A 22410-nucleotide genomic window follows, 5' to 3' on the forward strand; every position below is an offset into this window, starting at 1 on the left:
TAACTAATTATTCCTCTATCGCATTCCCACCTAAAACCCCTCACGAGATGCCCACGTGCCCGGTCCCATTCGACGGCGAACACTCTTCCCCTGCATGCAGCTCCACCAAACCCCGCAGTCAAACTCTCTCCACCAACGACGCCGTTTAATTCCTAGCTCCCTTGACTTCCTCATTACTTCACGGCTGCGCTTCCTGATATCGTAGCTCGCGCCGCGCTGGACCACCGCATTTATCTCTTTTTTACTAACCAATACGAAAAAACTAAATAAATAATGAAATACTGAATCTTGTGTGAATTTAAAGACATCTGACTTCACTTTGGCTTACTTTAGGAAATTGTCAGCTTCAGATCTCACACTGAACATGAATTTAATTCTAAATCCTTTGCATTGAATCATCCTCAACTTCCACCAGTTTCCTGACATTTTTTTACTCTCATAGTCATTTTGCTGCTGCACTTTTCTCTTTTCATTGTACAACCAGCAGCCATAAAAGGGAAGTCACTTTATTACAAAGCTCTTTCTTGCATCTAATTGCACACTTTGTCTAACTTTTATGAGATGCTCAGGTGAAATCGCAGCCACCCTTTTCCTTTTATGATTGTTTCATCCCCTCATTTCATCTTTATCGAATCTGTGTGATTGATTTGATAGAGAGAGTGATTCAACAATGGAGAAGTATTCATGGATTCCACTCTGTTTCTTGATCCTCGCCACATTCCCTTTTTCGAATGCTCAATTAGTCCCAACAGAGAGCAGAATCCTGTTCCAAATCCAGCAGCTTCTAGAATACCCACAATCTCTACAGACATGGAACAACTGGACCAACTTCTGCTTCCTCCCTCCCACCCCCGCCCTCACAATCGTGTGTTCCGACAATCACATCACAGAGCTCACCATTGTCGGAAACAGAACCTCCCCTTCCCACATTCCCAACCTATCCCCTTCAAACACTGCCGCCGCCTCTCACCACACTCTCTCCCCCAGATTCTCCACCGATTCATTCTTCACCGTCTTGACGAAGCTCTCAAACCTCAAGAAACTCTCTCTAGTCTCCCTAGGCCTGTGGGGCCCGCTTCCCCCCAAAGTCAACCGTTTCCGGTCACTTGAAGTCCTCAACATCAGCTCCAACTTCATCACCGGCGAACTGCCAGCCTCTGTTTCTACTTATCCGATGTTGAAAAGCCTAGTCTTGAGTGATAATCTGATCAATGGGAGTGTTCCTGATCTAACTAGCTTATCCTCTCTTGAAGAGCTTGATTTGAGAAACAACTATTTTGGGCCTAAGTTTCCATCACTAGGGATCAATCTTGCATTCATCAATCTTGCTAACAACTCTCTGAGATCTGAGATCCCTCAGGATTTGAAGAAGTTGAGCAAGCTTGAATATCTCGATGCTTCATATAATAAGCTCGTTGGCCCGATTCCTTCGTTTGTGTTTTCGTTGCCATTGATTGAGCACATTGGCCTTACCAAGAATCAGTTGAGTGGGGCATTCCCACCCAATGCTTCTTGCAGCGGTAATCTTAGTTTTGTCGACGTTTCAAGTAATCTTTTGATTGGGAGGTTGCCTTCTTGTCTTGGTTCAAACGTCCGGAACAGAACGGTTGTAATAATGTGGAACTGTTTGTCGAATACGACGTCCAAGTATCAGAGGCCGACTGCTTTCTGTCGGAAAGATGCACTTGCAGTTATGCCTACTGTGAAGAGTAAAGGAGAGGAAGAATCTACCTTGAAATTAGGCATTGTGCTTGGAGTGATTGGTGCAATTGTGGCGATATTGGGTGTTTTGGGGCTGTTGATTATTGTTATTTACAGAAGGCTGCAGAGGAAAGGGCTTAATGAATTCAGAAGTGAGAGTTTTGTGATGGAGAAAGGCTCTCCTTTGGGAAGTAAGCATCAATTATAGTAAAATAAATTGTGTTTTAGTCCCTTTTTGATCTATGAAATGAGTTTGGTGTTTGCACTTTTGATCAGGGCATGTTCCGCAGCCGATGAGGATGGCGTCGATAGGGCTGCCCTCGTACCACGTGTTCACACTCGAGGATATGGAGGAGGCGACCAACGACTTTGATCCATCCAATCTTGTGGGAGAAGGACAGGTATGTGTATATATTGCTCTGTTTCTCTCTGTTTTTGTGTTGCATAATACTATGAATGTTGGAAATGTGGATGATCAGCTATACAAAGGAAGGCTGAGAGATGGGTCTGTGGTGCTTGTGAAATGCCTTAAGCTGAAACAGAAGCATTCTCCTCAAGCTCTGCAGCACCACATGGAGGTGATATCCAAACTGAGGCACCGGCATTTGGTGAGCGTGCTAGGCCACTGCATCGTCCCTTACCACGACCATCCCAGCTCGGCCACCACTGTCTTCATCGTGCTTGAAAACATGTCCAATGCTTCACTACGAGACCATCTCATCGGTACACACCTATAATTGGCACGATGTGCCATATCACGAGACTTATACAGAGGTTCGTTCCTCTTCTTGCTCATCAACTAACTTCGTTTCTTTCTCGATAACAGATTGGAGAAAGAGAGAAGCGCTGAAATGGCCACAGAGAATGGGCATCACGATGGGCGTAGCGAGAGGTATACAATACTTGCACACGGGAGGGATTGTTGGGAACGACATCAAAATCGACACCATTCTGTTAGACGAGAGCCTCACTGCAAGAATCAGTAGCTACAACATAACCATGCCATCTAAGGTAAAAAGACAGAATGATGCATCATGGCATTATACAAACTCAAGAATCAAACTAAACACAACTTCTTGCTTTCCTCAGGTGGGCGTGGAAAGCCCTCTGCGCGGATCAGACGAGTCGAACACAGAAAGCAGCAGCCAAAATCCAGAAAAGGAAGATATATATAGGCTGGGAGCTATTCTTGTTGCAGTCATCACCGGTAGGCCTATAGACTCTCAGAGTGAACTACAAGACCTTAAATTTCAGGTATACATAAAATATGTATTTAGCATTCTTACTACATTACCTTAAACTGAACACAACGTAACTTAATTAAATTGATGGTTGCAGTTGGAGAGGAGCTTGGCAGAGTCACCATCGAAGCTGCGAGACCTGATTGATCCGTCGATGAGGGGAACCTTTGCGTATGAATCATTGAAAACAGTGGTGCAGATCACCGTAAACTGCTTGAGCAAAGACGCGATGGGGCGGCCGACGGTGGAGGATGTGCTGTGGCATATGCAGTATTCTGTGCAGGTTCAAGAAGGATGGACTAACAGTGGCAACCTTAGTGGCAATCTTAGTGGAAACCTTACTAACAGAATCTGATTTATGCCAATCATTGCTTTGATGCTTGTCTTAATCATATTTCAACTAGCAAATTTGATGATCAAATTTTGTAAAAATTTCTCTGTTTTTCCCATCATGAGTTCATGATTAAACTTATAATGCAAAATTGAGGGGTAAATTGTCACCTCTCTATGTATACTGCACAATTAGCTTGCTGAGACTATACTAATTCACAACTTCTGTAAGGGGGGAAATTTTAACTTATTTGATCTCATTACTTGAATTTCCACCTTCAAGCATTATGTTTCGATGTTGCATCACTACTTTTGTCTGGACACATTTTGGATGCGATTATAGTAACGAACTGTCTTTTTTTTAAATACTTGACAAAATAATTTAGGCATTAATAAGGGTAAAATAGTTCGATTTGCCTATATTTCAAATTTCACTTTGAAACTGTTTTAATAATATTTACCTACTTTAAACCTAAATGTAAAAAGAATAATACTAGTATCTACATTTGAATTATAAGGAATTAATTAGGTCAAAATATATTGGCATGACAAATTTTATGCATTATATTTTTTACAATGATCTCACACTAATAGTAGTATAATATAGTAATTAGTAGCTATATTTATAGTGCCAAAACTTTTAAATTCGGAGACCACCCAAGTCAATTTACGATGGATAATTATTAAGGTTAACACTAAACTAATCGCTACTTCAAAAACACATAAAAAGTCCGATTTTGGAGCTCTACCCATTTCCGTCTTACAAAGGACTAGTTTTTCCGGCAATGCAGTGGACGGCCGCCGGCAGCCTATGAGGCAAAAAATAGCACACCTAGTAAAAGATGGACTGTACAAAGAAGCCATTGCGCTCTACGCGCACAACCACGCCCCCTCCATCCCGCCGACGAATTTCACCTTTCTCTACATCCTCAAAGCCTGCGCCGCTCTCAAGGCTGTTTCCGGCGGCCAAATGCTCCACGCAAACCTCCTCAAATTTGGGTTTATGAATAAGCACACGACTACCGACCTCACCAACATGTATATGAAACTGGGCTTAGTCGACAGTGCAGCCAAACTGTTCGACGTAATTCCCCATCCAAGTATTTCTATACTTAACGTTGTTATTTCCGGGTTTTTACAAAATGGGCTTTCAGAAGAAGGTTTTAGAGTGTTTCGACAATTTAGTGTCCCCAACCTTAGTATCGATTCCTTTACGGTAGCGAGCGTGTTGTCTGCTTGTGAGAATGCTGCGGTTGCTATGCAATTGCATTGTTTAGCTGTCAAGATTGGCGTAGAAAGCGATGATTATGCAGCAACATCGCTTATGATGATGTATTTAGATTGTGGGGAGTTGGGTTTTGCTTCGAGTTTGTTTAAGTGGATTGAGAAGAAAGGCGTAGTCTTCTACAATGCTTATATATCAGGGCTTGCGCAGAAAGGGGTTGTGGAAATGGTCTTCTGTGTGTTTAAGGAAATGATGTTGTTAACTGAGAAACTTACCATAGCTACAATGGTTTCTGTGTTGTCTGCCTGTGGAACTGGTAGGTGTGTGAGATTCGGTAGGCAGCTTCTTGGGCTTATAGTTAAAGTTGGATTAGAACTCGACACTAACATTGGGACTGGCCTCGTAGATATGTATTCAAAATGTGGTTCTTGGCAGTGTGCGTATAGTGTATTCAGTGACATGGGTGGTGACAGAAATCTGATAACATGGAATTCGATGATAGCTGGAATGATGCTAAATGGTGAATGTGAACTGGCTGTAGATCTTTTTTCCCAATTAGAGACTGAAGGAGGAGGGTTAGAAGCTGACTCTGCGACATGGAATTCTATGATCAGTGGTTTCACTCAGCTAGGAAAGGCTGATGAAGCTTTTCTCTTGTTCAGAAAAATGCTATCTTGCGGTGCAATACCTAGTGTACGATGCATCACTAGCTTGCTAGCAGCTTGTTCATCCCTGTCGATGCAAAGCTATGGAAAGGAGATTCATGCATTTGCTGCAAGAAGGGAAGTCACTGGTGATGCATTCTTGGCTACTGCAGTCATCGACATGTATGTGAAGTGTGGACAACCTGGTTTAGCCTGCTATGTTTTTAATCAGTTTGATGTAAAGCCAAACGATCCAGCATTCTGGAATGCCATGATTTCTGGGCATGGAAAACATGGGCAGAGTGAAGCGGCATTTGATGTTTTCAATCAAATGGTTGAGCAAGATGTTGAGCCAAACATAGTTACTCTGAGTTGCCTTCTGTCTGTATGCAGCCACAGTGGCCATGTCGACAAGGGGTTCCAGATTTTTAGATTATTCACTGTGGGATATGGTTTTAATCCGACTTCAAAGCATATGAGTATCTTGATTGATCTCCTTAGTCGTTCTGGAGGGCTAGATGAAGCCTTGGAACTCCTAAGAGCAACAGATGAAGCGTATGCTTTCGTTTCAGTGTCTCTGCTTGGCGCTTCCGAGCAACATATGGATAATAGGTTAAGAGAAGAGATGGCTCACAGAGTTGTAGAATTAGAGCCTGAAAACCCGATTCCGTTTGTGGTTTTGTCCAACATATATGCCAGACAAGATAGGTGGAAAGATGTCCACAAGATTAGAAAGTTGATGGACAAGAAGGGACTGAGAAAACTGCCTGGGCTTAGTTCAGTTGCAAGCGCCTAGAAAAAGGATTATTTGCTTAGAGTCAGTGTTGAATCAAATTTTGTAGCGCTCTTCAACACCGCAAATCTGCTCACAAACAGTCAACTCTGTGTTGTGTCACATGTAAAAGTAAAACCTTCATTTCTTTTTTCTTTTACTTTTTGATAAATTACACATGGTTTGTGACTATCCATGCATTCACATCCATATGATTTTACGACATTTGTATACTTGATTTGTTAATTTATATATTGAGTTTTAGCTAGGCATTGAGGCAGGATGATAGAAAATAAAGGTTACAGTTGGCAATTAATATTATGATATTATACTACTCGGATATCCATTCCTTAATTTACACTACATGTGACAATTCTTTCCTACTCGAAAACAATGAAAAAAGAGTAAACTGTGTAATTTAAAACAATGGAAATATAATCTGGATTTCAGTCTGGAACTTGGAAACCTCATAAGCTGAGGTGTTCTCCCTCATCTGCCAATGACATAGCTCGGGATTTTGATGCAGCCAATGTCAAGTTATGTTGATGGGAATTCATTGGTTGCCCAAATCTGCTCATGAAGCTCGCTGCACAACCTACGCTTGCATTACTCGTTGTCGTCGACGACTGCGCGAAATTCAGATGATGAAAATTCATTCCAGAACTTCTAATTCCATTCACATTGTTGTTCTTCGCAACAATCGATGTGAACGCAGCAGCCAGCGCCGATTGGAAACTCGGATCGTGCGCGATCGCTGCAGCAATTTTCGGATCATTCCCGGCTTGCTTTTGGACGCCGGAGAACAAGGGATGCTGAGAATGAGGTGGCGCCATCGTGGTGGCGTTGTTTATGGAGGGAAAATTGGATGAGAAGTTGAGGGAAGTTGGGGAAGAGCGAGTGTTGGAAAATAGGGTTGATGATAATCTGTTGCTGTGGTGATTTGGAGCGGTGAGGTCGAGTATGACTGTGGGGTGTGATTGTGATGAGGAGATGGTGGTTCGTGGGAAATTTGAAGCCGTGCTGAAATTGTATCCGGTTAGACAGCTGGTGCTTGTGATGGAGCCGCAGCTGAGCATGGCCACGGCTGAGGAGGTGGCGGAAGCCATGGCGGTGGCCGAAGGCGGAAGAGGGTGGTTGTGAGCTCCTTCGTAGGTGGTGATCAGAATGCTCATGTCATCTATACTTCTTTGCACCTGCATATTGTAAGACCATTAATTATTTCCATTTCATTTGGGTGACTGTTGAAAGAAAAAATCATTTCCATTTTGTCCATTTCACTACAATTAGTCTCAAGTAGTTTTTCTCTATGATACAACTCGAGACATCCATAACTAAGAGTCTTAAGACTATTTTTAATGGACAAAAATAGGTTAATTAGTCATAATGAAATGTTGCACAAACCTGTTTTCTAACTGGGCAGGATGGGGAGACAGTGCAACGGTAGTAAGCCCGGGGGCATGGATTTCCTTTAGCTATTTTTTGTCCATATTTCCTCCATTGACATCCATCATGCATCTAATCAAGAGAGTATAATTCAGACTAATGAAATTAATGATGCAAAGATTCAAAAAATAAAATGTACTACTATTAGTACCGTTTGAGTGTTGCATTGAGCTCTTACAGAAACCCTAGGTTTCTTCATAGGGTTGTTCTGCTGCAAAATCTCATCATCTCCAATTCTAGAATGTTTGGTGGATGATCGGACGTCGTTGCTCCCTTCTTCCTTGGATTCAACCAAGCTGTTTCTCGAAACTTCGATAGAATTGTCCGGGTGACATGAGTTGAGCCCTAGTTCGATTCCATCAAGTTTATTTCCATTTTCTAGGGTTTTGCTTTTGCTCATCATCTTCTTCTTCTCCTCCCTAGGGCCTGAGAATCTCCCCAGACTCAAACAAACCAGATCCGATTCCTCATCAGAACCGGCCATCGAAGCGAGAATTGTTGCTTTCTTGGATTGATCAGTTATGCCATTGAACTGCTTTTTAAGAGAACTGTAATCTTCCATAATTTGTGACAATGTGACTTTCAATCTCTCATTTTCTTTTCTAACTTCTTCCATCTTCACTTTTGCTCTTGTCACATTTGCCTCCTGCATGCACATATATATAAATGATTAAATATTGAATTATTAGTTACCAATTATTTATTCAGAAGATCTGGTGACCAATGCATGTTTACTAGCTGAATCTAACCTTTCTTCTTCTTTTTCCCCTTAATTTCATGCTTGGATTTTATTTCACATTTGTCGTGTTTTATTTGTTTTGATAAGATGCATTATCTATTGTAGATAAAATATGTGAATATGAACTAACAGGAGACGTCTAGCTGCATGCATTAATTTAATTAACCAATTAATGACAGGATACTAACGCAACACATGGAAAATAAATAATTGTTTGTAATATATATCTCCAAATTTAGTCAACCAATTAATGACAGTATTAACAGCTGGATTAATTAGTGGGATGATGCATCAAATGATAGATCACATACTCACATATCTACACCCTAATTGAGTTTGACCAGATCTATACAATAGAGAATTATCTATATATATAGACTATATTAACAGCTGCAGTTCAAGAATTTATTCACGATAAGATAGAGAAAAGGGGGAAACTTTTTTGCTAGAGCTTTAATTACTAGCTACTTATATTATATATACATATTTAATTCATCGATGATCTTCTTATACTTGTGATGAACAGATGGCAACTAATTTTCTCTTTAATTTCAAGAACGATCAAAATGAAAAGAGTAGTACTACAAAAAGGATCCAAAATAAAGATATTAAAAAAATAAAAATAAAAAAGGTTACCTCCATCGATAACGTTTCTGTATTTAGGGTTTCTTCAATTTCATCATTATTTGAAGACATATTTATCATCGCTTCTCCCTCAAAAATCATGCTTCTAGCTTTAGAAACTTTCTTTATCTGAATTTCGTTTGTGAATTTTTCTTCTTCTTAAAATTGATTTCATTAGTGTTCTATTTATAGACAAGCCCAAAGATTTGACTTGTATATTAAAAAACTATGCATTACGAGGAAATGAAGGATTCAGAGCTGACCTCTTCCATGTTACGCAATGAAATTAAATGTCAACTGTCAAGTGTGTCAACTTTCCTATATAGTATGATCTATTCTATTCACTGCAAATTGATAAATATTTGTCAACTGTAGGAATTAATTTTATTTCAAAATTAATTGTACATGCTCTTTGTGGATTAGTATTACACGGTGGAAACAAATTTGACAACGAAGCAGCATAAAATTGGGTTCGCCACCGCCCTTTGAACACAATTACGGCGTACTATCACCGGCAGTTCTATGTTTGACCGTTTGACTCTTATTCAAGCCCTTCTATGTTGACCATAATAATTTGATACTGAGTATTTTTTTCTTAATTCATTTTAAGCAACAATTATACTGTAATTAATTAAAGGTTTGAATCCCATTAGCAAAATTACTTTCGTATACAAGCGGTGAATGCTTCTAAAGAAGGACATTTCAAAATATCGACATAATCCGTTTGTAAATATATATATATATATATATATATATATATATATATATATATATATATATAGGGTCATGATCTATGGCAAACACCCCTTAACCAAATAACTAGAGAACAAATAATAGCCACAAGATCAAGAAAATCAAGGGCTAATATTAATACATGTGATTTTGGAATTTAAAGGAGAAATTAGTTCCATCTATCAAAATTTACTTCACAATAACAAGGAGGGGTATAATGGTCATTGCACAGAAAAAATTAGATTACCACCACTGTCAAAAAAATGGATAGCAGTAGCAGTAACACACTATCACGGAGATCTGCACCGCCCCTTGCGACTCTCACCGCGTCGACACCACTGTCACCGCTACCTCTCCCACCGCCGCAACTCCTCTCTCGTGGTGGGGCTAGGCGTCCTGTGGTGGGTCCCCGCCCGCGCCGCCACGCTCCAGCTCTGCGTGCTGCCCAACTGCCATATCTTCCAGCTGTACCACGCCCCCCGCGGTGCTCTGCCGCTTCCTCGTCGACCCCGACGTGATCCTGGTGGGGCTGTGGAACCACAGTGACGCGGCGATGCTGATGCGCTCGAGGTGGGGGAGCTTGTGGATGTGCGGGAGCCGGCGCACGAGCTGAGGGGGTGCTGGCTGGGGGCGTCGATGGGGGAGCTGGCGGATGAGGTTTTGGGGATTTACTGGATGGGGAAGGATAATGCGGTGGGAAGGAGCGACTGGGAGGATGAGGATCTCACGTGGGAGCAGGTCGAGTATGCGTGCCATGATGTGTTTCTTTCTTATTTGATCACTATAATCATGGATTAAGTAACAAATGTTTGTTGCAAGGAGCACCTGATTACCAAAATCACCATCGATACCATACTACCAGTAGCTACTTTAGGATTTATGAGATTGCAATTCAGTCAAATGAATCAAAAGACTTGTACAAATAATGCTAATAGTGATGTGTTTTGTAAACAACAGTGAAGTAAAATAATGGTAAGAGTGATGTGTTTTGTAAACAAGAGTGAAGTAAAATCAGAATAAGAGTGATGTGTTTTATGAACAAGAGTGAAGTAAAATCAGAATAAGAGTGATGTGTTTTGTGAACAAGAGTGAAGTGTTTTCTGAACAAGAGTGAAGTGTTTTCTGAACAAGAGTGAAGTGTTTTCTGAACAAGAGTGAAGTGTTTTATGAACAAGAGTGAAGTAAAATCAGAATAAGAGTGATGTGTTTTGGGAACAAGAGTGAAGTAAAATCAGAATAAGAGTGAAGTGTTTTGTGAACAAGAGTGAAGTGTTTTGTGAACAAGAGTGAAGTGTTTTCTGAACAAGAGTGAAGTGTTTTGTGAACAAGAGTGAAGTAAAATCAGAATAAGAGTGATGTGTTTTGGGAACAAGAGTGAAGTAAAATCAGAATAAGAGTGATGTGTTTTGGGAACAAGAGTGAAGTAAAATCAGAATAAGAGTGAAGTGTTTTGTGAACAAGAGTGAAGTGTTTTATGAACAAGAGTGAAGTGTTTTGTGAACAAGAGTGAAGTAAAATGAGAATAAGAGTGATGTGTTTTGTGAACAAGAGTGAAGTAATTGAGTCATATTTGATCATTAAGCTGATTATTGGGCTATTGCCATATTAATGTTTATCCAATTTTGTTTTGACGTATTCACAGTCACATACACATTACTGAAATATTTCGAATCATATCCATCTTCTTACTAATACGTCAAATTTCTAACTACAATTAGAATGGGACCTTGAATCATGAAAAAAAATATGTGGGGTCTTAATTGATGGGCAACAAAAAGAATCAGAAAAATTGGAATCCCTTTATAAGGTTTCAAGGTCATTTTGCTTCTCAGATAAATTCAAATCCCAATTGAAAGTGTTAAGATTACTCAACCTAATCGGAGATGGTTTATTGCGAACGAAGAAGATGAATGGAATCGAAAATATGATTCGAACTGATCGGCGAGAGATTACAGTATGGAATTGGGGAAAAAGCTTCAGCCGCACAAGCTATTATTCATTCCGCCGATTTCTTTGATTGCTTGTCGGACGACGTCGTCTTTTCTATTTTCGGCAAATTGCAAGACGCGAAATCGCTGTGCCTGTCCATGTCCACCTGCAAGCGCTTCCGATCCATCGCCCCACAGTATGTAATATAGTTATTTAAATTTCATAATATAATTTCCTAAAATACCCTTGGCCTATTTTATATAATTAAAATAAATAATATTTGTTCCATTAAGATGTGTGGCTGAGATTTATTCTCTAGTTATACACTTAAGATTAGTTATATCTTGATCACTACCCTATATATATATATATAGAGAGAGAGAGGTTAGTGATCAAGATATAACTAATTTTAAGTGTATAACTAGAGAACAAATCTCAGCCACTCATTATCTTAATCGAATGATAAAATTAAGTATTCATTTTCTATTAATAAAAATTGTATGAGGGTATTTTTGGGAAATACATTGTTCCATATTTTGCTACTAAACGAGAAGCCATGATCCAGAAGCGTCTCGCGACGAGAGATCCCTGGACACCACCGCGCTCAGGCTCCTGCCAATGACCGGATCGCGGCGACGGCGGGAGAGGGGGAGGAGGCGCGGCAAGTCGGAGTTGCTGTGGATGCTCATCGATGTGATGCAGCAGAAATGATGCATAGCACACGGATTGACTTTATCATAATTTGGATCGATGCGTCATGGAAATTGAACCGATCGTTCCCCGAAATTTGCGGCGAGCGGCAAATCGGTGGTGGCGGAGAAGCGATTCAATATAGAGTGATTTTATTTTATTAGATTATTTTTTATAGTGTTTGATGCTCAGCTGTGTCTACATTTGCTAATTGAATGGAAAATTGAATGATTGGTACTCCGGAAACGCAGATCTGGTGGTTATCATTTTAATTGATTGATAGATTGATTTGGTTTTATCTTATTTTTTGATTTCATGCTCTTTGGGTCTGATTGTCTTAATTTTGATAGATCACGAATTCAGATTTGATGGTGATAAGGAGTGAAATCCTCGTTGAAGAAAGTATGTTTAGTGCTATGAATTCTAGGGTTTAATTAAATTTGGAAAGTGCAGGATGATTTTAAGAAATGCTCTATTTTATTAAAATTTGTGCATTTAAAATAATATGAAAATTAATGTATAATTAATAAAATGATAGATCATGATTTCTGATATGGATTATGATTTTACTTCTTGTTTACAAAACACATCACTTTTAGCGTGATTTTACTTCACTCTTGTTTACAAAACACATCACTCTTAGCATGATTTTACTCCACTCTTGTTTACAAAACACATCACTCTTATTATGATTTTACTTCACTGTTGTTTACAAAACACATCACTCTTAGCGTGATTTTACTTCACTATTGTTTACAAAACACATCACTCTTAGCATGACTTTACTTCACTCTTGTTTACAAAACACATCACTCTTATTATGATTTTACTTCACTCTTGTTTACAAAATACATCACTCTTAGTTTGATTGTACTTCACTCTTGTTTACAAAACACATCACTCTTAGCGTGATTTTACTTCACTCTTGTTTACAAAACACATCACTCTTAGCATGATTTTACTTCACTCTTGTTTACGAAACACATCACTCTTAGCATGATTTTACTTCACTCTTGTTTACGAAACACATCACTCTTAGCATGATTTTACTTTACTCTTGTTTACGAAACACAGCACTCTTAGCATGATTTTACTTCACTCTTGTTTACAAAACACATCACTCTTAGCATGAATTTACTTCACTATAATTTACAAAATACATCACTCTTACATAATCTTTGGATGTAAATTGGCTTCAGATGACTAAATTTTAGTGGAATAGAGTTGATAATTATGAAAGTTTTCAGTTTTGAACCAACAACAATACAATGGGAACAGTATGATTAGTTGTTCTAGTTTTGCATGAGCCAAGTGGATCTTCAGTTCTCGTGCAAAATATATGTATATTCTTTTATATCAACTTTTGTATTTTTGTGACATGAAGATGCAGACAAGAAAAAGAAGAGTTTTGAGAAGTTGTTTATCAATTGCAGAGAACTCCAGCTACAAAATCAGGGAAACCAAATCTCAAGACAAAATTACTCTATTTATCCACTGATTTTTATTAATATACAAATTGACGGCGCCGCCGCTGCCGGAGAGCTCGATGTTGTGGCTCGGCGGCGGGGACAGGTAGGCGCCGCCGCGGAAGCGGGAGAAGGATCCGGAGAATAGATCGTTCATCTTGTGAGGATTGAGTGATTGGATTTGGAAATTGGAAGTATAAAAGGGGGAATTGGTTGGTGAATAATGTTGGATGAGTGAAGGAGTGGTCAATGAAGTCTTGAGTCGTGCGTGCTGGTTCAACTACATAAAATTCTCAAACAGATGCTAAACAGAGGAGGAGGAGGAGAGAGATTAAGACGAGACGAATTTGATTTTGGATTTAATTCGATCTGCAATGACAATAATACCCCTGACTTGTTATTATGGAGTAAATTTGTGATTGAGGGAGCTAATATCTCATTAAATTCGAAAATTAACATTAGCCCTTGATTTTTTTGATCTTGTGGCTATTATTTGTTCTCTAGTTATATGGTTAAGAGGTGTTTGCCATAGATCACTACCCTATATATATATATGGATGTATTCATTTCCTTTTCCTATATTTCCTCCTTTTTCCTTCTTAATATCAGTCATTAGATTAGAGAAATGGACGGTCAAGATCAACATTGGGTAATTAATCCCGTGTTGCATTATTTGTCCTATTTTGTGCATTATGAGGGTACAATAGTAATCTAATAATGGCTGGAAACCGCTACGAATAATGCACCACATGGTCACGAGTAATGCATATAATTGACTATATAATGCACAATATGTTAACTGCAATGCATACGAATAAGATGTACCATGTTATGATGTTTGGACACACGTTTCTTGTTTCCCCTAAGGGTTTAATAAGCTTAGGGGCTAGGGTATAGTACGTAGACACGTATGTAATCTTCACATGGTAACGAGTAATGGATATAATTGACTATATAATGCACAATTTGTGAACTGCAATGCATACGAACAAGATGTGCTGTGTTATGATGTTTGACACACGTTTCTTGTTTCCCCTAAGGGTTTAATAAGCTTAGGGGCTAGGGTATAGTACGTACGCATTAATAACAAATTATAAAACGATACGAATAATTCACCAAATTGTCACGAGTAATGGATGTTATTAACTATATAATGCACAATATGTGAACTGCAATGCATACGAATAAGATGTACCATGTTATGATGTTTGACACACGTTTCTTGTTTCCCCTAAGGGTTTAATAAGCTTAGGGGCTAGGGTATAGTACGTAGACATTACTAAATGCACGTATGTAATCTTCAATCCGTTGATTAACCCATATACACAATACCTCTAATAATGCATAATATACTGAGATAATGACAATTAACAGCTACATAATGCACTACCTAAACCAAATAATACACATACGTATATTCCAATAACAACAATTTGTTAGTAATGTCTACGTACTATACCCTAGCCCCTAAGCTTATTAAACCCTTAGGGGAAACAAGAAACATGTGTCAAACATCATAACATGGTACATCTTATTCGTATGCATTGCAGTTCACATATTGTGCATTATATAGTTAATAACATCCATTACTCGTGACAATTTGGTGAATTATTCGTATCGTTTTATAATTTGTTATTAATGCGTACGTACTATACCCTAGCCCCTAAGCTTATTAAACCCTTAGGGGAAACAAGAAACGTGTGTCAAACATCATAACACAGCACATCTTGTTCGTATGCATTGCAGTTCACAAATTGTGCATTATATAGTCAATTATATTCATTACTCGTTACCATGTGAAGATTACATACGTGTCTACGTACTATACCCTAGCCCCTAAGCTTATTAAACCCTTAGGGGAAACAAGAAACGTGTGTCCAAACATCATAACATGGTACATCTTATTCGTATGCATTGCAGTTCACATATTGTGCATTATATAGTCAATTATATGCATTACTCGTGACCATGTGGTGCATTATTCGCAGATACCAAAATGTGGCAGTTATTTTTCCTTCAAATGTCAATAATAACCCTGTAATGCATACAACCACCTTCTATAATGCAACACGGAACCAGTTTTATAGAATCAATCTGATCCGTTGATGCCTTAGATCTAACGCGTAATATTAAGAAGGAAAAATGATCTAAGATGTGAAAAAGAGAATAACGTTCCCCCATATATATATATATATATATATATATATATATATATATAGGATTGTGATCAAGATAGAACCATTCTTAAACGTAGAACCATTCTTAAACATAGAACAAATGTCAAACGAAGGTCGTTAGATCTTTTAATCCAATGGTGTTGATTTGCACAACAACTTTCCATTACAACCAAAACTATTATTAATGGGTGAATGCAGATAAGTGAAAAAATAAAGCATGCATGGACTCTTCTTCGTTTCATTCATTCTTCCATCAACATGTGAGTTTTTTCACATGTTGAGTCCGGAATGTCCTGAAAACATAGTCTAATATGTATGATTTTTAATCTTGACCGTCATTTTTTCCTCATCCAATGAATAAAATATGTAGAGTTCTAGGTTCTACACTTAAGAATGGTTCTATCTTTAACGCAACCCTATATATATATATATATATATATGATTAATTAGGACTTACAACCGTTAATTCAGAGGTAGATATCCGCCTCTTTTATTTAATTCATGGTAGATCTTGTCTTATTTTGGCCATTTTCTACTTTTGCCAACCTTATCATAAATATTTTAAAGACTGACCTATTTTTTTTTCAACCTTATCATAATCATAATTATTTTTAAAACAAACCATTTTGCAGAATGGCCGCTATATTTAGAAATATAATGAAAAAAATACAATCTCATCTAAAATAGTACTCCCCCGTCCCAAAGAAGATGGCATATTTGGGAGATGACACGAGATTTTAGGAGATGTTGTTTTGTGTGTTAAGTGGTGAGAGAAAATATAATTTTATAATTGATATGAGAGGAAACTTTTTCCAAAAGAGGAAATGTGACATCTTTTATGGGACAAACTAAAAAGGAAAGTGTGACATCTACTATGGGACGGAGGGAATAATTATTTTTTACATTTTTGTTGGTCTAGTTTACTAAAATTAGTACTCCCTCGTTTCCACAATAGTTGAGTCGTTTTGTCAATTTGATACGTTCAATAATAATAAATTCATTTTCTTTCTATCAAAAGTCATCACATTATTTTCTCTTACTTTACTCTCTCTTAATTTATTATATTTTCAACTCTCTATCTTTTTTTTCATTTTCTACTTTATTTTTCCTTCACTTAACTCACTTAGCCAAAAACAAAAGGCCCACTAGCGCAGAACGGATGGAGTATCTATCTATTTATAATAAGTATATATTTATTTATAATAAATTTCTCTCTTTAAGATAAATTTCATTTTCTATTAAGATACTTTAACTATTTATTATATTTTCAACTCTCTCTTAATTTATTATATTTTCAACTCTCTATCTTTTTTTCATTTTCTACTTTATTTTTCCTTTACTTAACTCACTTAGCCAAAAACAAACGACCCACTACCGCGGAACGGATGGAGTATCTATAGATGCCCAATGTTTTCGGTTCTGGCGGTTAACCGCGGAACCGTAACCAATGGTTCCGGTTCCAAATTTTACGAACCGAAACCGTGCCGGTACCGCCGATTCTGGACGGTTCCAAACCGGAACCGTGAAAAATCATCGGAAAACCGTGAAATCTAGCTGGAACCGCGAAAAACCGCCGGAAACCGGCGGTTCGGAACTGTGAAAAACCGTAAAAAAATCGCCGGAAAACCGGCGGTTCGAAACTGGAACCGTGAAATAGCCTCACGGTTCGGTTCCGGTTCCACATTTCTCAAAACCGGAACCGCCGGTTTACGAACCGTGGGCATGTCTAGGAGTATCTATCTATTTTATTTATTTATAATAAATTTCTCTCTTTAAGATAAATTTCATTTTCTATTAAGAATACTTTAACTATTCTCTTAAATTTCATTTTCTATTAAGAATACTTTAACTATTTTTTATTTTACTAATTTTATGTTAATAATATCAATAGTATTTTATTCTCAAGTAAAATACTCATAGTTTGCACATCCATATTTTGAGGTGTCCCACAATAGTAAATGAGCCTTGACTTTTCTCTTTTGACATGTTTCATTTGTAATTCGTCCTCATTTTACACATCTATTTATTGAAAATTAAACATGGTCTACCATTATCTACAGTATGAACACATAAAGGTGGAAAATTTGTCAACCCACAAAATCCAATATTTAGCTTTTATTACAACTCATGCAACACCAAGATGTACACTACTTTTTTATGTAGAGGAAGTGTATAATACTTGAAAAATATAAAAAACCAAAATCATGCATCCAATATCTAGCTTTTATTAGAACTCATGCAACACCAAGATGTACACTACTTTTTTTATGTAGATGAAGTGTAAAATACTTGATGATAAAATATAATAAACCAAAATCATGCATAGTAGTTATGCCAATCATAATTCTCATTCTCAATAACGTATTTGAGACATTAATCAAGATTGGCCAATATGAAAATGGTCACAATATACAATGAAACAAGATCCTAGTCAACTTTCAGTAGCAGCAATACTAGATGAGTAGCCAAAACACAAACTATGCAACTCAAACCCTAAAATAAGTGATGCATGAAACCACCCCCTCTAATGAGCTTCGGAAAGATCTAGAACATCAATATGATCTGCTCAGAGCATACTCCCTGCTTTCAGGAACCTGCATTCAAACATGTGCAGATTCAGCTTAAAATAAGTCTTCAGAGATCTCAAATTCTGCAAATGCTATTTGAATATGCATATATTTTGCCAGTCATTGACTATGATACCAACTTGTCACATTTCTTAAGCATTATGGCAGAAAGAAAGAAAAAAAGAGTTAAATAAACATAATAAGATCACCAACTCATCAATCAAGCAACAACTAAGAATTGACAGCTTTGATCAAGTTCATTTCTAACGTATTTAATCATAAATAACTCGGATTCTTTAGTAGATGAAAGCAACGACTTGCTAATCTATTGAAACAGGTCAATGGATGCAGATTAAGTACAAGAACCGACTACTATGAGAAGCTGACGCTGTCGATTTTAAATTGGTTTGACCCGAGAATGTACCTTAAGGAACCTAAATGACGACTTGATGAATGTGAACGGATATGTTTCTTAAATTATCACCTACTTGTGCTGCATGACTTCATTCGATTATTTATACACCGATTTCCAACTAGTCGACAGATATTCATGCATAAAATGTGATAAAGTCATAAAACTGAACCCTCCAGCCACCTTCCTACAGGTCAATGAACATATAATACTACTAAATGCTAATTGAGCAATTTATTAATACAAATAAATCAAATAAAAAAGCAATGCTTGTCCTTTCCTAGTTGTTACAGAACTAAATGTTTCATTGTCCCTTCAGAAATCATAGAACTTCAAACTAAATGGCCATTCGAGGCGATTCAATATGATAGATTAAAGCAGCAAGTGCAGACCTCAATTTTGGAAAACAAAGGTAATAAGCTTGATGCCAACTTGGCTTTTGACATGTTGTTCTTGGCACTTCCATGAAACTTGGTGAAAGAATATAATTATGCAAATTTCAAAAAGGAAGAAGTAATTTAGTCATTGCTGAATACATAATATAGGTAGACAAGTATATCTAAAAACACAATTTCTTACGAACTTTTAATGAAGTCTAACCTGCTCCTGGTGAAGACTCATTATTTTTCATAAATAAAGAGAAATAGACGCTTTCATGACAACCTAAAGACAGTGAGGAGAAGGATAGATGCTGACTAATATATGTAGTAGGTTAATATCGGCGCAAAACATTAATGGTTCTGTTATTGGAAAGTTGATTACTAACTGACGTCTTCAATGATTTATCAATCCCGTGATAAATTCATCAAACCCTGAATATTATTAATATCTTCCTCATTAGTGAAGTAAGTACAAGCTAGATCTTCACTACTACATTGTTTCTCCAAGCTAAGTTCTCAGATTAGTTGAAAGTTGAAACTAATTACTTTCTATGTAAACAAATAAAGCAGCTAACTTGATTGACTAAATCCATATGACATAATTCCAAATTCAAAGATCATGCAAGATTATGGCCTATGGAGTATTAAAGGATATATTCCACAATCAAACCTTGACTTCTCAATTGTATTCGATCACTACGTAGATCAAAATATAGCAATTAATACTAGTCACTCGGAGATAATATGAGATAGATATCTTTATAATCTTCAACTAAACAAAGGACTTTCCAACCATTATATTTTTTGATTCTCTGGTCGGTGGAAGAAAATCTTTGAATATATAAGAAGGTGGGACTTAAAATACAGTAGGCATCTGCAATGAGGAGGGCATTTCCAAAGTCATATCATATTATCATACATGCATCTCAAAAGTGTTAACACATTGATGCTTCTTCCTCCCAATGACAAGGGAGTAATATATTTATATGACAAAAACAATTCTTATCAATATAGCAGAGAGCATACATAAAGCAAATAAACCGTGGCAATATATAAGCATTCTTAGGAAGAAAGCCAAATCAGTTTCTTACCCAGGAAACCTCAAACATCTTTATGCTATCTGGTCCATTCAAAGTCTGCAGATCTAGGGTTAGTGGCATTAGTGCTGTTTTGACGATTTGCATCTTCAGGCTTTATGGAGTTTGCAAAGGTATGCCATCCCAACAGATATGGTAGAACAAACTGCAGACAAGTACGAACATAATTTGAACAGTCTACCAAGACCATCTTAGCAGGATTTAGAAAGAGTATTTTCTTAATATTCCTTCTCCATCACTATTGCAACAAAATCTCACTTTTCTTGCATTGAATTGAACTGTGGCTTACATTAAATGATGATACAAGAACAGTAAACTCTGCCTTTGTGATGGGGATATAAATGTTCTCGTCCACGTTGGTGATCTTGTTTTGAACACCTTCAAGAATCCCATAACCCAAGCATCAAAAAGATTTGAAGTATATACTGGCACCAAAAAGCTACAATCAAAATCTTAAGAGGCTTGAAGGGGGTACTTAGATTGAAGAAGTGGCCAGAACCATCAGGCAATGGCTCCACCTTCAACACTTTCCTCACTCTGCCCTCATCGCTGCATGATTCAACTCCATAGTTTAGGAATAAATATCTCTCCCCGCAGCTAAGGAAAACTAACACTGTCCCACAATATGAACAATGACAGGATCTGCTAACAAGCTCACTAAAAAGTGAGAGTACCTCTTTCCTTTATTTGGGTCATGGAAAAACTCACAAGAGCCTCTTGCACCAAGGCTGATTATGTGTCCAATTTCAGTCACTGATAACGAGAATACCTGGAAACACAATCAAATACGATTATGACATTAGGAGAAAAATGAGGTCGGGGAGTGACATGCCAAGCTTAATGGCAAGCTTACTTCCAAAGGGAACTATCATATTCATTTGCCTCAAAATGATGGCTTTGGATGAGCCACGTTTTAGAAATTTCCATACTCTTTGAGAATGAAAATATCATTATCAAGATCTAGTGTACTTAACACTTAAATCTAGGGCACGAACTTTTCCACCATGCAAATACCTTTCATATTCATTAATCCATATCATATCAACACTGAAATCTAGCTACAGGGATTGAAAAAATGCTCAAACACCTCAATTCTCACACATAAATACAGAAAAATAAATCCTTGTGCATCAGAAACATGACTAAAGCAAAAGGAAGATTAACCTGTTTCCGACTCCAATCATATTGACGAACACCAGATGCCGGAGCAAACTGGAGTAGAACATAGCCCTCTTTTGACAGCTTAAACGCCCCAGACTGATCCACAAAACAAACATAGAATCACCATTGTGTAATTCAATTCCCCAAGACCAACACAAACGCATTCTACAACAAACATACCTCTAAAGGAGAGAACTCCGGCGCACGAGGTTCCACTGTAAGAGCAGCTTTCCCTTTATATACAGAGTATCCCACATAAACCCTTGGTGGAAACTGCCCTCCTATACAAACAATTGGAGATTAAATGCTTCAATTGTCGATTGGGATATTAATTCTCATTAAAATATACCAAAACAGATTCATTTGACGGTAGATATAATCTCCATATTTCGGAAGTCAACAAAAAGAAACTGGCAGCTGCACTAAAATGTTTTTGATAATTCAAGAACCACAATTTGAGGAGAACTAACCAGGCTGCGATTGGGAAGGAGAGTCATAAGGGGAAAACTTGTGCTGCTGGTGACTTTGTTCTTGAGGAGTCAAGTACTGATTTTTCACACAAAATGTTGCATTTTTAGAGCGATATCGAAGTGGGCAGTGGAAAAGTGAAGAACTTTTCCTTGTGGAAACAAAATTGATGGGTATAGCGGAATTAAAAGCGGACAATTTCTGGGGTTGTTGAGTTGAAATCGCCGCGCCTCCTCTGGGTGGACATAAACTATGGATTACCATACTTGGTAGCCGTGTTTTTTCTTTCTCCTTGAAGATGGAATTCCGTTTGAGGGTTTAGCAAAGGTTTTTCGGGTGGAGGGAATACGGGATGTGTTTGGCAGTAGGAAGGTCAATAATCCACACAATCAATCTTCTACTCGGTATAATAAAATTATTAAATCAATATTGAATTCCACGTGCTACTATTGTTTGGTTTCGACCTTGCCTATTTTGTGCGATTTGGGAACTTAATAAAGTTGCTGTCTTTTACATGGCTGATTTTGTGGGAAAACTTGTGAAAAAATCATAATCATAATCATAATGTTAAAAGGAGTTTTTTGCTAGGGGATGCTTGACAAAATATGGCTT

The 22410-nt window shown here is 37.6% G+C and overlaps 4 protein-coding genes across 5 annotated transcripts; 2 read left to right on the forward strand and 2 right to left on the reverse strand.

Moving 5' to 3' along the window:
- The first annotated feature begins 278 nt into the window (after nt 1–278).
- LOC121799078 (probable LRR receptor-like serine/threonine-protein kinase At1g14390) lies at nt 279–3503 on the forward strand. 2 transcript variants are annotated; one of them, XM_042198415.1, is made up of 6 exons: nt 281–1892; nt 1978–2102; nt 2181–2424; nt 2528–2712; nt 2791–2955; nt 3040–3503. In XM_042198415.1, the coding sequence occupies exons 1-6, from the start codon at nt 671–673 to the stop codon at nt 3295–3297; spliced, it is 2199 nt and encodes a 732-aa protein (XP_042054349.1). In that variant the 5' UTR covers nt 281–670; the 3' UTR covers nt 3298–3503. The 2 variants fall into 2 exon arrangements, with proteins under 2 accessions (XP_042054348.1, XP_042054349.1); XM_042198414.1 differs by having other exon boundaries at nt 279–1892; nt 1978–2424.
- Nucleotides 3504–3965: 462 nt separating this feature from the next.
- On the forward strand, nt 3966–6552 carry LOC121800499 (pentatricopeptide repeat-containing protein At2g02750-like). The gene is made up of 2 exons (XM_042200065.1): nt 3966–6045; nt 6440–6552. Exon 1 carries the CDS (start codon nt 4084–4086, stop codon nt 5935–5937), a length of 1854 nt encoding a protein of 617 aa, XP_042055999.1. The 5' UTR covers nt 3966–4083; the 3' UTR covers nt 5938–6045; nt 6440–6552.
- On the reverse strand, nt 6219–8859 carry LOC121800501 (probable WRKY transcription factor 72). The gene is made up of 4 exons (XM_042200066.1): nt 8732–8859; nt 7508–8002; nt 7315–7428; nt 6219–7106 (listed from the first exon to the last, which is right to left on the reverse strand). The coding sequence occupies exons 1-4, from the start codon at nt 8819–8821 to the stop codon at nt 6381–6383; spliced, it is 1425 nt and encodes a 474-aa protein (XP_042056000.1). The 5' UTR covers nt 8822–8859; the 3' UTR covers nt 6219–6380.
- A 9128-nt stretch (nt 8860–17987) lies between these two features.
- Nucleotides 17988–22206, reverse strand: LOC121801501 (single-stranded DNA-binding protein WHY1, chloroplastic-like). Its single transcript, XM_042201004.1, has 8 exons — nt 21801–22206; nt 21511–21611; nt 21334–21426; nt 20844–20938; nt 20645–20718; nt 20459–20547; nt 20164–20314; nt 17988–18307 (listed from the first exon to the last, which is right to left on the reverse strand). Exons 1-7 carry the CDS (start codon nt 22060–22062, stop codon nt 20189–20191), a joined length of 840 nt encoding a protein of 279 aa, XP_042056938.1. The 5' UTR covers nt 22063–22206; the 3' UTR covers nt 17988–18307; nt 20164–20188.
- Between the last annotated feature and the right edge of the window lie 204 nt (nt 22207–22410).

The sequence above is a fragment of the Salvia splendens genome, chromosome 4 (assembly GCF_004379255.2).
Source record: "Salvia splendens isolate huo1 chromosome 4, SspV2, whole genome shotgun sequence".
Classification (NCBI taxonomy): domain Eukaryota; kingdom Viridiplantae; phylum Streptophyta; class Magnoliopsida; order Lamiales; family Lamiaceae; genus Salvia; species Salvia splendens.